The 17691-nt window shown below is 38.0% G+C and overlaps 1 protein-coding gene across 2 annotated transcripts in view; it reads right to left on the bottom strand.

The window, feature by feature from the left end:
* The window catches only part of raf1b (Raf-1 proto-oncogene, serine/threonine kinase b), a 61370-nt gene that overhangs the window by 2982 nt on the left and 40697 nt on the right, over positions 1–17691 (bottom strand). For both annotated transcript variants that reach the window (XM_051672296.1, XM_051672297.1), the window contains 5 exons: positions 17470–17646; positions 12515–12561; positions 10335–10453; positions 10028–10159; positions 5967–6101 (listed from right to left, as the gene is read on the bottom strand). In XM_051672296.1, coding sequence (XP_051528256.1) covers positions 5967–6101; positions 10028–10159; positions 10335–10453; positions 12515–12561; positions 17470–17646 — 610 coding nt within the window. The remainder of the gene's footprint in view (positions 1–5966; positions 6102–10027; positions 10160–10334; positions 10454–12514; positions 12562–17469; positions 17647–17691) is intronic.

The raw sequence follows: 17691 nt of genomic DNA on the forward strand, positions 1-17691 counted from the left end.
AAATATGCCATAAGCACCCTGTTATGTATCTGACAGAAACTTTACAAAATATTATATTCATATTATTATTGTTCTTTCCTCTTGAAAGACTAAATAGTAAACTTGGTAATAATTTTGAAATCTATAAGAAAATTATTATAGTTGTTTTTAGAGGACAAAAACGTATCTCAGATTTGAAATATGACAAATTTGAAATATGACATGCTGTAATAGACAAATAAATGACATAAATAATAAATACGAAGAAAAATATTAATGTAAACTCAGCAAAAAAAGAAACGTCCCTTTTTCAGGACACTGCATTTTAAAGATAATTTTGTAAAAATCCAAATTTTACAGATCTTTATTGTAAAGGGTTTAAACAATGTTTTCCATGCTTGTTCAATTAACCATAAACAATTAATGAACATGCACCTGTGGAACGGTCATTAAGACACTAACAGCTTACAGATGGTAGGCAATTAAGGTCACAGTTATAAAAACTTGGGACAATAAAGAGATCTTTCTACTGACTCTGAAAAACACCAAAAGAAAGATGCCTAGGATCCCTGCTCATCTGCGTGAATGTGCCTTAGGCATGCTGCATGGAGGCATGAGGACTGCAGATGTGGCCAGGGAAATAAATTGCAATGTCCGTACTGTGAGACGCCTGAGACAGTGCTACAGGGAAACAGGAAGGACAGCTGATCGTCCTCGCAGTGGCAGACCACGTGTAACAACACCTGCACAGGATCGGTGTATCCGAATATCACACTTGCGGGACAGGTACAGGATGGCAACAACAACTGCCCGAGTTACACCAGGAACGCACAATCCCTCCATCAGTGCTCAGACTGTCTGCAATAGGCTGAGAGAGGCTGGACTGAGGGCTTGTAGGCCTGTTGTAAGGCAGGTCCTTACCTGACATCACCAGCAACAATGTCACCTATGGGCACAAACCCACCTTCGCTTCGCAATCATCGGACTGAGCTTGTTGTCATTGCAGGCAATCTCAACGCTGTGTGTTACAAAGAAGACATCCTCCTCCCTCATGTGGTACCCTTCCTGCAGGAACATCCTGACATGACCCTCCAGCATGACAATGCCACCAGCCATATTGCTCGTTCTGTGTGCGATTTCTTGCAAGACAGGAATGTCAGTGGCTGCCATGGCCAGCGAAGAGTCCAGATCTCAATCCCATTGAGCATGTCTGGGACCTGTTGGATCGGAGGGTGAGGGCTAGGGCCATTCCCCCAGAAATGTCTGGGAACTTGCAAGTACCTTGGTGGAAGATTGGGGAAACATCTGACAGCAAGAACTGGCAAATCTGGTGCAGTCCATGAGGAGGAGATGCACTGCAGTACTTAATGCAGCTGGTGGCCACACCAGATACTGACTGTTACTTTTGATTTTGACCCCCCCTTTGTTCAGGGACACATTATTCCATTTCTGTTAGTCACATGTCTGTGAAACTTGTTCAGTTTATGTCTTAGTTTTGAATCTTTTTATGTTCATACAAATATTTACACATGTTAAGTTTGCTGAAAATAAAAGCAATTGAAAGTGAGGACGTTTCTTTTTTTGCTGAGTTTATATGATATGCATGCCTCTACATCCTTTAATCTCTCTCTCTCTCTCTCTCATATATATATATATATATATATATATGGCAATTAAAGTATATATGTATATACGGTGCCTTGCAAAAGTATTCAGACTTTAATAGTAGAGAGAATGATTTCTTTCAGCTTTTATTTCTTTCATCACATTTCCAGTGGGCCAGAAGTTTACAAACAATTTGTTAGTATTTGGTAGCATTGCCTTTAAATTGTTTAACTTGGGTCATACGTTTCACAATAAGTTGGCCCATTCCTCCAGACTGAACTGGTGTAACTGAGTCAGGTTTGTAGGCCTCCTTGCTCGCACACGCCTTTTCAGTTCTACCCACACATTTTCTATCAGATTGAGGTCAAGGCTTTGTGATGGCCACTCCAATACCTTGACTTTGTTGTCCTTAAGCCATTTTGCCACAGCTTTGGACATTTTGGATTGCTTGTGATCACTGTCCATTTGGAAGACCCATTTGTGACCGAGCTTTCTTCATGGCTGATGTCTTGAGATGTTGCTTCAATATATCCAAATAATTTTCCTTCCTCATGATGCCATCTATTTTGTGAAGTGCACCAGTCCCTCCTGCAGCAAAGAACCCCCAAAACATGATGCTGCCACCCCCATACTTCACAGTTGGGATGGTTGGGACGGCTTGCAAGCCTCTCCCTTTTTCCTCCAAACATAACTATGGTCATTATGGCCAAAAAGTTCAATGTTTGTTTTATCAGATCAAAGGAAATTTCTTCAGAAAGTAAGATCTTTGTCCCCATGTGCACTTGCAAACTGTAGTCTGGCTTTTTTATGGTGGTTTTGGAGCATTGGTTTCCTGCTGAGCAGCCATTCAGGTTATGTCGATATAGGACTCGTTTTACTGTGGATATAGATACTTGTCTTCCTTGTCAACTTCACAAGGTCCTTTGCTGTTGTTCTGGGATTGATTTGCACTTTTCGTACCAAACTACATTAATCTCTAGGAGACAGAATGCGTCTCCTTTCTGAGCGGTATGATGGCTGCATGGTCCCATGGTGTTTATACTTGCGTTCTATTGTGTGTACAGATGAACGTGGTACCTTCGGGCGTTTGGAAATTGCTCCCAAGGATGAATCAGACTTGTGGGGGTTCACAATTTTTTTTCTGAGGTCTTGGCTGATTTTTTTTTTATTTTCCCATGATGTCAAGCAAAGAGGCACTGATTTTGAAGGTAGGCCTTAAAATACATCCACAGGTACACCTCCAGTGTTTTTTCCAAGCTGCTTAAAGGCACAGTTAACTTAGTGTATGTAAACATCTGACCCACTGGAATTGTGATATAGTCAATTAAAAGTGAAACAATCTGTCTGTAAACAATTGTTGGAAAAATTACTCGTGTCATGCACAAAGTAAATGTCCTAAATGACATGCCAAAACTATAGTTTGCTAATATTAAATCTGTGGAGTGGTTAAAAAATTAGTTTTAATGACTTCAAACTAAGTGTATGTAAACTTCTGACTTCAACTGTATGTGTGTATATATACAAGCCAAAAAAAAAAAAAATAAAAAAAAAACTGTTTCTAAAAGAAAACATGATTCATCAGACCAAGCCACCTTCTTCCATTGCTCCATGGTCCAGTTCTGACACTCACGTGCCCATTATAGGCACTTTCGGCAGTGGACAGGGGTCAGCATGTGCTCTCTGACCGGTCTGCGGCTACAAAGCCCCATACACAGCAAGCTGCAATGCACTGTTTGTTCTGACACCTTTCTATCATGGCCAGCATTAAGTTTTTCAGCAATGTGTGCTACAGAAGCTCTTCTGTGGGATCGGACCAGATGGGCTAGCCTTCGCTCCCCACACGCATCAATGAGCCTTGGGCGCCCCTGACCCTGTCGCCGGTTCACCAGTTGTCCTTCCTTGGACCACTTTTGGTTGGTACCAACCACAGCATAACCGGGAACACCCCACAAGACCTGCCGTTTTGGAGATGCTCTGACCCAGTCGTCTAGCCATCACAATTTGGCCCTTATCAAAGTCGCACAGATCTTTATGCTTGCCCATTTTTCCTGCTTTCAACACATGAAATTCAAGAACTGACTGTTCACTTGCTGCCTCATATATCCCACCCTTTGACAGGTGCCATTGTAACAAGATAACAAGTGTTATTCATTTCACCTGTCAGTGTTGTGGCTGATCAGTGTGTGTGTGTGTGTGTGTGTGTGTGTTGTGTGTGTGTGTGTGTGTATATATATATATATATATATATATATATATATATATATATATATATATATATATATATATATATATATATATATATATATATATACATACACAGTTGAAGTCAGAAGTTTACATACACCTTAGCCAAATACACTTAAACTCAGTTTTTCATAATTCCTGACATTTAATCATAGAAAACATTCCCTGTCTTTGGTCAGTTAGGATCAGACTATATTTTAAGAATGTGAAATGTCACAATAATAGTAGAGAGAATGATTTATTTCAGCTTTTATTTCTTTCATCACATTCCCAGTGGGTCAGAAGTCTACATTACATTGTTATTATTTGGTAGTATTGCCTTTAAATTGTTTAACTTGGGTCAAACTTGCAAGCCTTTTCCTCCAAACATAACAATGGTCATTATGGCCAAACAGCTCAATTTTTGTTTCATCAGACCAGATGACATTTCTCCAAAAAGTAAGATCTTTGTCCCCATATGCACTGCAAACTATAGTGCAGTGGCTTCTTCCTTGCTGAGCAGCCTTTCAGGTTATGTCAATATAGGACTCAATTTACTGTGGATATAGATACTTGTCTACCTGTTTCCTTCAGCATTTCACAAGGTCCTTTACTGTTGTTCTGGGATTGATTTGCACTTTTCGCACCAAACTACGTTCATCTCTAGGAGACAGAATGCATCTCCTTCCTGAGCGGTATGATGGCTGCGTGGTCCCATGGTATTTATACTTGCGTACTACTGTTTCTACAGATGAACGTGGTACCTTCAGGCATTTGGAAATTGCTCCCAAAGACAACCTTTTCTGAGGTCTTGGCTGATTTCTTTTGATTTTCCCATGATGTCAAGCAAAGAAGCACTGAGTTTGAAGGTAGGCCTTAAAATACAGTCACAGGCACACCTCCTATCAGAAGCTAATTGGCTAATTGTCTAAAAGCTTGACATCATTTTCTGGAATTTTCCAAGCTGCTTAAAGGCACAGTTAACTTAGTGTTTGTAAATTTCTGACCCACTGGAATTGTGATATAGTCAATTAAAAGTGAAACAATCTGTCTGTAAACAAATGTTGGAAAAATTACTTGTGTCAGGCACAAAGTAAATGTCCTAAATGACATGCCAAAACTATAGTTTGCTAATATTAAATCTGTGGAGTGGTTAAAAAATGAGTTTTAATGACTTCAGCCTAAGTGTATGTAAACTTCTGACTTCAACTGTATATAAACACATTTAGACAAAAGGACAAGAAAAAGAGATTTAACTAACTAATGTGGCAGAAAATAAACATTTAAATGCTGTGGAAGAAAAAAAAACAAATGAGTAAAACGCCAAATGGGAAACACTCATCTGGGAAACTAAATGGTAGACAAATTATCTCTAAAGCCTAATGTATCAAATATGATACATAAAAAAAATGTGCAAATTTTTTTTATTTTAACGAATTTTATATTTTGTTTAATGGTACTAAAAATAGTTTCATGTCAAAAACTAACATTTTCTGACAATTCTTTCATATGTCAGGCTTTACAGGGTTAAACTGGATGTGTTATTATTCAGGTAAATTGCTATAAATAAATTGACTTTAACTTACTTGCTCAGCAACATTCTCTTCAAACCTTTGCTCTGCAATAACAGTGGTTGAGTTAAAAAAGAAAACTCACCGCAGAAGTGGACAGTTCACACTAATCACGCTATAGCGCCCCTTCTGGCAATGTTGAGAATGCAATGTGTAGTTGTGTTAAGTTATGAATTGTGGTCTGACACGTTTCAGAACGCAACAACGTGAAATCGAGCTTGCATTGCAAGTTGTTTCTGCGTATTCATTCTTGTGCAGAGTATGCTTCGGCCCTTCATGTAATCTTGATATTTTTTTTTGAGAAAAGGAGGGACGAGTCAAAATATGCCACTTATGCTGTTGATTGAGCTTAACTTGTGTTGAAACCAGAATATTCCTTTAATGTCATAACAATAATGTCACATTGCAAAAAAAAAAAAAAAAAAAAACTGAATGGTCCTAAAAATAGGCTTCATTTTCTTTATGCATTATACAGTATCATTTAACATTTCTTTATTTTGATTTTGGGGTGAAATATTACCCTGACATGTTCTTCATGAGATTCACCAGCAACAAATGCAATAACTATGACTTGTAACTGATGTTTACCTGTGGAAACAAGGGCCTGTCATCTTTGGACTTCTGTATGCAGTCAGCAACAAGTCTCTTCATGGCTTTAGGACAGCTCTTGTACAGTTTACTGAGATCTGGAGTAAGATAGCCTCTGCCAACCATGAAGATGATCTACATGCAAATCAAAAAGAAGAAGTTTTTATTACATAAATGACCCATTAAAAAAGTGACTGTTTTTTTACATTTTCTGAAGAAAATGTGAGTGGTGCTTGCCCATGCAAAACACCACACTACAGGGTGGTTGCCAGGGTGTTCCAATGTGGTTGCTAAGATGTTCCAATTGAATTTTTTGCTATGTAGTTGCTCAGGAGTTATAGGTAGTGCTTACTGGCCAAAGTCTTAAGAGCCATCCCCAAGACTCTATGGTATCCTGGTCCCTAGATATGACTCATGTCCCACCTTAAATGTAAGTCTATGAGATTTTTTTGTGTGGGCCTATTTATCATCAAATAGTCATGCTTCTAAAAAAGCATCTGATTGCTTAGAAAAGTAGCACACTTTTCACCAAGTAACATGATTTGTGATCATTCATGTCCGCAAGACAAGCTGTCTGGGATGAGTTACACAGTTTTGAAAAAAAAAAAAAAAAAAAGAAAATTGTAAAAGCCTTAGTTTTAGCTTCAAACCTAAAATAAAGAGCAAAAAAAACAACAAAAAAAAAAGTTTCTAAAAGAAAACATGATTCATCAGACCAAGCCACCTTATTCCATTGCTCCATGGTCCAGTTCTGACACTCACGTGCCCATTATAGGCACTTTCGGCAGTGGACAGGGGTCAGCATGTGCTCTCTGACCGGTCTGCGGCTACAAAGCCCCATACACAGCAAGCTGCAATGCACTGTTTGTTCTGACACCTTTCTATCATGGCCAGCATTAAGTTTTTCAGCAATGTGTGCTACAGAAGCTCTTCTGTGGGATCGGACCAGATGGGCTAGCCTTCGCTCCCCACACGCATCAATGAGCCTTGGGCGCCCCTGACCCTGTCGCCGGTTCACCAGTTGTCCTTCCTTGGACCACTTTTGGTTGGTACCAACCACTGCATAACCGGGAACACCCCACAAGACCTGCCGTTTTGGAGATGCTCTGACCCAGTCGTCTAGCCATCACAATTTGGCCCTTATCAAAGTCGCACAGATCTTTATGCTTGCCCATTTTTCCTGCTTTCAACACATGAAATTCAAGAACTGACTGTTCACTTGCTGCCTCATATATCCCACCCTTTGACAGGTGCCATTGTAACAAGATAACAAATGTTATTCATTTCACCTGTCAGTGTTGTGGCTGATCTGTGTGTGTGTGTGTGTGTGTGTGTGTGTGTGTGTGTGTATATATACATACACAGTTGAAGTCAGAAGTTTACATACACCTTAGCCAAATACACTTAAACTCAGTTTTTCATAATTACTGACATTTAATCATAGAAAACATTATCTGTCTTTGGTCAGTTAGGATCAGACTATATTTTAAGAATGTGAAATGTCAGAACAATAGTAGAGAGAATTATTTATTTCAGCTTTTATTTCTTTCATCACATTCCCAGTGGGTCAGAAGTTTACATTACATTGTTATTATTTGGTAGTATTGCCTTTAAATTGTTTAACTTGGGTCAAACTTGCAAGCCTTTTCCTCCAAACATAACAATGGTCATTATGGCCAAACAGTTCAATTTTTGTTTCATCAGACCAGATGACATTTCTCCAAAAAGTAAGATCTTTGTCCACATATGCACTTGCAAACTATAGTGCAGTGGCTTCTTCCTTGCTGAGCAGCCTTTCAGGTTATGTCAATATAGGACTCATTTTACTGTGGATATAGATACTTGTCTACCTGTTTCCTTCAGCATTTCACAAGGTCCTTTGCTGTTGTTCTGGGATTGATTTGCACTTTTTGCACCAAACTACGTTCATCTCTAGGAGACAGAATGCATCTCCTTCCTGAGCGGTATGATGGCTGCGTGGTCCCATGGTATTTATACTTGCGTACTACTGTTTCTACAGATGAACGTGGTACCTTCAGGCGTTTGGAAATTGCTCCCAAAGACAACATTTTCTGAGGTCTTGGCTGATTTCTTTTGATTTTCCCATGATGTCAAGCAAAGAAGCACTGAGTTTGAAGGTAGGCCTTAAAATACATTCACAGGCACACCTCCTATCAGAAGCTAATTGGCTAATTGTCTAAAAGCTTGACATCATTTTCTGGAATTTTCCAAGCTGCTTAAAGGCACAGTTAACTTAGTGTTTGTAAACTTCTGACCCACTGGAATTGTGATATAGTCAATTAAAAGTGAAACAATCTGTCTGTAAACAAATGTTGGAAAAATTACTTGTGTCAGGCACAAAGTAAATGTCCTAAATGACATGCCAAAACTATAGTTTGCTAATATTAAATCTGTGGAGTGGTTAAAAAATGAGTTTTAATGACTTCAGCCTAAGTGTATGTAAACTTCTGACTTCAACTGTATGTGTATATATACAAGCCAAGCCAAGGTCAGGTAGACCAAGAAAGATTTCAGCCACAACTGCCAGAAGAATTGTTCAGGATACAAAGAAAAACCCACAGGTAACCTCAGGAGAAATTCAGGCTGCTCTGGAAAAAGACGGTGTAGTTGTTTCAAGGAGCACAATACTTGTTGACCTCTCTCCAAACATAGCGCTTATGGTTGTGACCATAAAGCTCTATTTTGGTCTCATCACTCCAAATTACAGTGTGCCAGAAGCTGTGAGGCATGTCAAGGTGTTGTCGGGCATATTGTAACCGGGCTTTTTTGTGGCATTGGCTTCTTTCTGGCAACTCGACTATGCAGCTCATTTTTGTTCAAGTATCGTCGTATTGTGCTCCTTGAAACAACCACACCGTCTTTTTCCAGAGCAGCCTGTATTTCTCCGGAGGTTACCTGTGGGTTTTTCTTTGTATCCTGAACAATTATTCTGGCAGTTGTGGCTGAAATCTTTCTTGGTCTACCTGACCTTGGCTTGGTATCAAGAGATCCCTGAATTTTCCACTTCTTAATAAGTGACTGAACAGTACTGACTGGCATTTTCAAGGCTTTGGATATCTTTTTATATCCTTTTCCATCTTTATAAAGTTCCATTACCTTGTTACACAGGTCTTTTGACAGTTCTTTTCTGCTCCCCATGGCTCAGTATCTAGCCTGCTCAGTGCATCCACGTGAGGGCTAACAAACTCATTGACTATTTAGAATGATCAGTCATATTTTCAAAATCAATGCCAAAATTTCACAATTTCTGCCAGGGTATGCAAACTTTTAAGCACAACTGTATATATATATATATATATTTTACTGCAATATACTGTATTTTCTTATTAAAATCAGCATAAATTAAATTACAACAAAATTACAACAATTAATAGTTTTTTTTTTTGCATTTTTTTTTGCATTACTGTAATGAGAATATTGTGTAAAAACCTTCTTAATTGTCATAATAAAAAAAAAAAAAAAAAAAACACTTAAAAAGATCCTAAAAATTTGGCTTAGTTTTTTTTAAGCACATTTTTATTTCTTATTTCTTTCTCTTCATATCTTTGTTGAACTCTTAATTACGGGTTGAAAATTCCAGCGGCCTCAACTGTTAAGGGAAGTTTCAACAAATTTCTGTTTGATATGCCATTGCAATATAGCCAGGGCTACATGCTGCATTTTAATTGTTCTTAAACATTTTGCTAGGACATATAGAGTTGAATTAATGAATCAATGCAGTGATTAAATATTTTTCTGTCATTAACAACAAAGCCGCATGTGGATAAGTTTTGTCACTGTAAGCGCTGCCTTAGAAATTAATTCCCAGAATCCCAGGGCAAGAACAGTTTTGAGTAAAATCTCAAAATCTCTCTAAAATTGTCATCTTGTATTTACAGTAATTCTGACTTGACGTGAAGGCAGCATATGAGATGTTCTTGACAGGTTTCATGAGATTCACCCAACAACTAAAATTATATTCTCTGCACAATAAAGAGCTAGTTGAAATGTTTTAAGGTCCATGATCATGTGATTTCTATAAAATTATACTTTAGTCTTACCTGATCTCTGTTTCCATTCATAGAATAAGGCAATTCTCCTGTCATCAGCTCATACAGAACGATACCGTACGAGTAAACATCTGACTGAAAACTGTACGGATTATTGTCCTGCATCCGGATGACTTCAGGAGCCTAAAGCAAAGACATTTTTACTCACCCGCTACTTGTTTTATACAGCATTACACAAAACATTGTTTCTTATGTATAATATTAGGGCATATTTGTAGTCTCAATTAGTTCTATATTAAACAATGTATTGCATAGACATAATAGGTCTGAAATCAGATTCCATATAGATTTAACGCACCATCCACAGAACTGATCCGGAGGGCTGCTCTACTCTGTGTGAGCCGCTCCACCTTGCTTTCACTGTGGCCAGACCAAAATCTCCAATCTTCACTGTCAAACCTTCATGCAGGAAGATATCTGAGCATTGCATTAAGGGAAAATATGACTGCTAATGCACACGCATAAATTAGTCATATATAGTGGTGACCATGGAAATAAAAACAAACACACTTCTCAAAGAAAGATATCACAGTATGCCACAATTGATCAGAGACAAGTATTCCAAAGAGCTGTGTAAGAGAGCTGTTCAGTCTGTAGTCCTAAAACCTGGAAGAAAATTGGCATTTTCGGGTAATGTTTCTCTACAGAAATCTCCAATGGGTTTTAAAAATAGCAAAATAGGTTTAGTTAGTCAAAATAATGTTTAATAAAAGTAAAATACAGTCAGTGGTTAACATTACCCAGAGACTTTCAAGTTTTGTTATACAACATAAATGTATCTTAGATTTAATAACTGGTCGATCCTACTTTGGCAGCAATAACCTAAACCAAGCATTTCCAGTAGCTGCGGATTATACCTGCACAACATTCAGAAGGAATTTTGGACCATTCTTCCTTACCGAACTGCTTCAGCTCAGCCATATTCTTAGAATGTCTCTTGAGGTCATTCCACAGCATCTCTGGGGTCTGACCGGGGCACTCCAAAAGGTGGATTTTCTTTTTTTGAAGCCATTCTGTAGTGGATTTATTTCAGTGTTTAGGGTCATTGTCCTGCTGCATCACCCAACTTCTACTGAGCTTCACTTGGCACACAGCCACCTGACATTATCCTGTAGGATATCTTGATAAACTTGGGAATTCATTTTTCCCTCGATGATGATGGCAAGTGGTCCAGCAGTCCAAGCCCCGAAGCAGCAAAGCAGCCCCAAATCATGATGCTCCTTCCACCACACTTCAACGTTGGGATATTTTCATGTTGGTATGCGGTGCCCTTTTCACATCATACGTAGTGCTGCGTGTTCTTCCCAAACAATTCAACCTTAGTTTCATCAGTCCACAAAACATTTTCCCAGTAGCATTGTTGAGTGACAAGGTGGTCTTTGGCAAACTTCAGGCAATGTTTTTGTTGGAAGCAGTGTCTTCCTTCGTGGTGCCTGTTTAATGTTTTGCGTATAGTAGGATTATGAATAGAGATGTTAACCAGTTCCAATGATCCCTTCGAGTCTTTAGCTGTCAATCTAGGGTTCTTTTTTACCTAATTGAGCATTCTGCGGTGTGCCCTTTGAGTCATCTTAGCTGGATGGCCTCTTCTAGGGAGAGTAGCCACAGTACTAAATCATCTCCATTTATAGACAATTTGTCTAACTGTGGACAGATGAATATCAAAACTCTTCGAGGTAACTTTGTAACCCTTTCCAGCTTTATGCAAAGCAACAATTCTTGATCGTAGGTTCTCTGAGATCTCTTTTTTGCGAGGCATGGTCCACGTCAGCAGATGCTTCCTGTAAATAGCTAACTCAAAATGTCTGAGTGCTTTTTATAAGTCAGAGTAGCTCTATCCCACACCTCCAATCTCATTTCATTAATTAGATGCCAGGTTTCTCAACTCCTGACTCTAATTAGCTTTTGTTGACATCATTAGCCTAGGGATTCACATACTTTTTCCAAATTACACTGTGAATGTTTGAATGATGTATTCAATATGTACAAGAACAATGCAATAATAAGAAAAAGAACAATACAATAATTTGTGTGTTATTAGTTTAAACAGATTGTGTTTGTTCATTCTTACTTAGATGAAGATCAAACCAGATTTTAAGACAAATTCATACATAAATGCAGGTAATTTCAAAGGGTTCACATACTTTCTCTTGCCACTGTAAGCAGTATATATCTATATATACACATGCACACACATATATACATACACGTACATACATATGTATATAATGTAAGTTGCTACATATCAGATTCGATACAAGGTATATAAACAGTATACTTTTTTATATACAGTACATTTGAGTGCACCGAGTCTGATCTGTAGCAACATACATAAAGTACACAATAGTTCCAAATTTCACATTTGAGTTAGCTCTCTGAATCGGCCTAATAACTGACTTCATGACTGAACAGCTCTTTAAGTATCTATATTACAGTAATAAGAGTAAATAAAATGGGCAAATTCTTGGTAAAAGATACTGTTTGACTTCATATCCCGATGGATGATATTCTTTGCGTGTAAATAACTAAAAGAGAGAAGACATATGGGGTCATTAGATGTCATTTTCTATCAGTATTATCAGAGGTCATATTTAGTGCATATTTAGTATTATCACCATGCTGGTAGTAAAAAACAGTCTCATGCGTTAACTAACAAAACAACCTTTTACATATAAACACCCCTATTTTGTGCTATTTTTATACCCTGTTCCATCTCTATAAAAAGATGATGGTATTTTGCGATCAGAATACAAACGTGTGACTGAAAATATACTATGCTGTCATATACTATGACAATATGCTGTGCTATACATACTACACTAACTACAGCAGATCTAAAAGCACTAATAGTAGAGGTTCTAGCTTGTATGGCACCCTGGGCTAATACCGAAAAAGTTGGGACAGTATGAAAAATGCTAATAAAAAAAAAAAGAGGAGTGATTTGTAAATTATATTTACCCTCTATTATATTAAAAGCACAACAACTAAATATTATATGATGTTTTAACTTGTGAATTTCATTTTTTTTATTTTTTTTTATTTATTTTTATGTAATTTCAAATCAGATGATTGCAACACACTCCAGAAAAGTTGAGACGGGCAATTTAAACTAATAACAATTTGACAAGTTAAAATAACATGGCAAAGTGAAACAGGAGATGTTAAACAGGTGAGGCAATCGTGTCATAGTATATATGCAGCCTAGTCCTTCAAGAGCAAGGATCATTTGAGACTTGTCAATTTGCCAACAGATGCTTCAGCAAATAATCCAGCACTTTGGGAACAATGTTCCCCAAAGACAAATTGGAAAGATTTTGGGCATTTCACCCTCTACAGTGCAAAATATAGTTAAAAGTTATAGTATAAAAGATTCAAGGAATCTGGTCAAATCTCAGTGCGTAAAGGGCAAGACGAAAACCAATTCTGAATGCGCGTGATCTCTGAACCCTCAGACATCACTGTCTTAAAAAACATCATTCATCTGTAATGGATATCATGAACATGGGCTTGGGATTACTTTAGTAAACCTTTGTTAGTCAACACCATTTGCCGCTGCATCCACAGATGCAAGTTAAGACTTTACTATGCAAAGCAGAAGCCCTACATTGTCCAGAAGCGCTGCTGACTTCTCTGGGCTCAGTCTCATCTTAGATGGAAAGTAGAATAGTGGAACCGTGTATTTTGGTCCGATGAGTCCACATTTAGTTTTTTAAAAACACAGACATCGTGTTCTCTGGGCCAAAGAGGAAAAGGACCATCCAAGCTATTATCAGCATCAGGTCCAAAAGCCAGTGTCTGTATGGGCCAGGGGTGTGTCAGTGCCCATGGCATGGGTAACTCTCACATCTGTGAGGGCATGATTAATGCAGACAGATATGTAAACATTTTGGAGCAGCATATACTGCCACCCAGCACCCTCTTTTCCAGGGACGTCCCAGAATTTTTAGAAACCACATACTGGCCGAATAAGCAGAGAGTGTGGGTGCTAGATTGGCCTGCCTGCAGTCCTGACTAGGGCTGAAACGATTAGTCGACGTTATCGACAATATCAACAATAAAAAATTTACGACAAAAATTTCCATTGTCAAATAGTCGTTTGATCTCATTTATGTAACACGAGATCACATTAAACTCTAATGATGACGCGTGAGAATAGCCCTGCAGTTCGCGTCTAACTGAGGAGAGGAAGAATTACACAGCTCACAGTCCAGACGCACTCCAAACCTTCCAAACAGCTTCAGGGGATGTAGATCGCAAAGTATGAGGGAATTATAATGCTAAAATACAAAATAAGTAAATACAGAAGCACTCTCGTTGTGGAATAAGTGAAGCTGCCGCTCCGCTGAAGCAAAACTTGTGTTTCGAGTGTCTTTAAAGGAAACACCCCGGCATTACATCTTTAATGCAGTTATATTTAATGTGTTATAGCTTTAATTAAGTTCAAATAATGTGAAAGCAGGTCATGTAAATAACTGCAAGCTCCGAAACTGGCATTTCTCTGTGCAGTCAGCGCCTCTTCTGAGTTGCACGAATGTCCCATTCTAAGGGGATCTTGCTTTTAGAGAACAGATCTTGAATATACACTGGCAGCCAAAAGTTTGGAATAATGTACAGATTTTGCTGTTTCGGAAGGAAATTTGTACTTTAATTCACCAAAGTGGCATTCAACTGATCACAAAGTATAGTCAGGACATTACTGATGTAAAAAACAGCACCATCACTATTTGAAAAAAGTCATTTTTGATCAAATCTAGACAAGCCCCATTTCCAGCGGTCATCACTCCGAACACCTTATCCTTGAGTAATCATGCTAAATTGCTAATTTGGTACTAGAAAATAACTTGTCATTATATAAAACACAGCTGAAAGCTATTTGATTCGTTAAATGAAGCTTAACATTGTCTTTGTGTTTGTTTTTGAGTTGCCACAGTATGCAATAGACTGGCATGTCTTAAGGTCAATATTAGGTCAAAAATGGCAAAAAGAAAAAGCTTTCTCTAGAAACTCATCAGTCAATCATTGTTTTGAGGAATGAAGGCTATACAATGCTTGAAATTGCCATATTTTCATACAAAGGTATACACTACAGTCTTCAAAGACAAAGGACAAAGGCTTTAACAAAGACAGAAAGAGATGTGGAAGGCCAGATGTACAACTAAACAAGAGGATAAGTACATCAGAGTTTCTAGTTTGAGAAATAGATGCCTCACATGTCCTCAGCTGACTGCTTCATTGAATTCTACCCGCTCAACACCAGTTTCATCTACAACAGTAAAGAGAAGACTCAGGAGTGCAGGCCTTATGGGAAGAATTGCAAAGAAAAAGCTACTTTTGAAACAGAAAAACAAAAAGAAAAGGTTAGAGTGGGCAAAGAAACACAGACATTGGACAATAGATAATTGGAAAAGAGTGTTATGGATCTTAACCCCATTGAGCTTTTGTAGGATCAGCTAGACTGTAAGGTGCGTGAGAAGTGCCCGACAAGACAGCCACAACTATGGCAAGTGCTACAGGAAGCACGGGGTGAAATGTCACCTGAGTATCTGGACAAACTGACAGCTAGAATGCCAAGGATCTGCAAAGCTGTCATTGCTGCACATGGAGGATTTTTTGATGAGAATGCTTTGAAGTAGTTTAAAGGTGCAGTATGTAAGATTCAGAAACCCTTGTTATTAATGACACCTGAGGCCGTTAAGTGAACTGCAGCCAGCTGCTTGTTGCTCGTGATAGCGTGCACACATTCCATAGGGACACGAGCATCGACCAAAACAATGATGTAACGTACAAATAGACTGAACGTGATTCACCGGCATCATGCTGACAGATGAGGCAGCATAATTAAAATTACAGAGTTATGATTGTTTTACTACAAACTTTGAGACTGTATATTATATTTGACTCTCTAGTGCTGGAACAGGGCTAAAACAAAGTGTGGATATAGATCTGACTATGCAAGACTGTAGTTTGAAGTAATCACTTTTCTTTGCATGATACATTGACTGCATTTATACGATAGCCTATGTCGGCGTTAGCTAGCTAGCCAGCTTTATCAATAGCTGTTAGCTAAATTTGGTGGATAATGACAGTAGCTGTTTAAAAAAGGGAGTACATTATAAATATGTTGACAATTCAGTGTTGATGTGAGCGTTCCATCCCAACTGCCATTTTGATATATCGATGTGCTACTGTTTTATAATAATAGATTGTATATATTTTCTGTATAACCAAGTTACGTTACACTAATGAATGGATCTTTTTGCATTATCTTGAGCATTGTCTAGCATTCATTTCATGTATTATTGTAGTTTACCTTGCTGAATAATTACATATTAACATTGACATTAACCTGACTTTTAGCATAAAGAGAAGATTGTTTAAATTATTTGAAAGTTACGAAGCAAGGTAGCTTGCAATTCATCAGTGTTAGCAGGCAAGATCAAGTCATCCTTTGGATTTGCGCGGCAAAAGCAACCTGCTCCCTTCTCATGAAAATCAGTCTACAGGCTTTAATAGGCAACCTAGGAAGTCCGGGAAGGGCTCATTTTTTAAGCTGCGTTACAAGCCGTTCACACATTGGCAAACAAAGGGCGAAAATTACATGATAAATGTTACATATTGCACCTTTAAGAAGTTCTGAACATTTCTATCAAATTGTAATAGTCATTTTTCACGTTATTAATGCCCTGACTACACATTGTGATCAGCTGAATGCCACTTTGGTGAATAAAAGTACCAATTTCTTTCCATAAGAACAAAATATCTGTACATTATTCCAAACTTTTTGGCTGCTAGTGTAAGTATATTTCGTCTTTACTGCACTCGCAGAAGTATAACCAAGTGAAAAAATACACATATACAAAATACACTTATATTTAAGATACATTCTCTGAAAACAAGTCTAAATATATTATTTGTTGCTTCTAAAGTGGAAAATTCCACTTTTTAAGCTTAAACTTGTGTCTTCAGTGCCTAAATGCTTAAGTGTTATTAGAAGAAATGGTTATGTTTCACAGTGGTAAACACAAGACTGTCCCAACTTTCAATATTGCAAAGGGTGAATATAATTTACAAATCACTCCTTGTTTTTATTAGCATTTTTCATACTGTCCCAACTTTTTCGGAATTGGGGTTGTAGTAACACAATATTTGGCCCAGTGTTTGTTTCATGTATTAGGCTGCTAAATCAGTTTATGCATTTAAAAAAAATTAAATTTTCATATTCAGCCTGGGATGTTATTAATTTAGCATATTCATGGGTATATTTTGTAAATATTGGTGATACTATTGGTACTGTGTTGGGTATCCACTTGTACAATATAAAATCTGGGTCCTGAAGCAACACCAATTGAGAACCACTGGTTTACACCGAGTACCCTTTATGTAACTCACACTATATGTGAAAACGACAGTCACTTTGCTTGTGAAAGACTCACTCCATGCCCTGTGCTGTCTGTCTGGCGATGTCAATCAGCTGAAACATCTGGAAGTTTGTCTCTTGTACGTGCAGATGTTTGTAGAGACTACTTCCTTCACACCACTGCGTCACAATGGCCAAGTTTGCCTTGGTCATGTATCCCATAAACAAAACAATATTGACATGCCTGGTCTTCCTGTGATGAAGAAGAAGAAACATATTCAATAGCATCACTAATGGA

Source organism: Myxocyprinus asiaticus, chromosome 35 (assembly GCF_019703515.2).
Source record: "Myxocyprinus asiaticus isolate MX2 ecotype Aquarium Trade chromosome 35, UBuf_Myxa_2, whole genome shotgun sequence".
Classification (NCBI taxonomy): Eukaryota; Metazoa; Chordata; class Actinopteri; order Cypriniformes; family Catostomidae; genus Myxocyprinus; species Myxocyprinus asiaticus.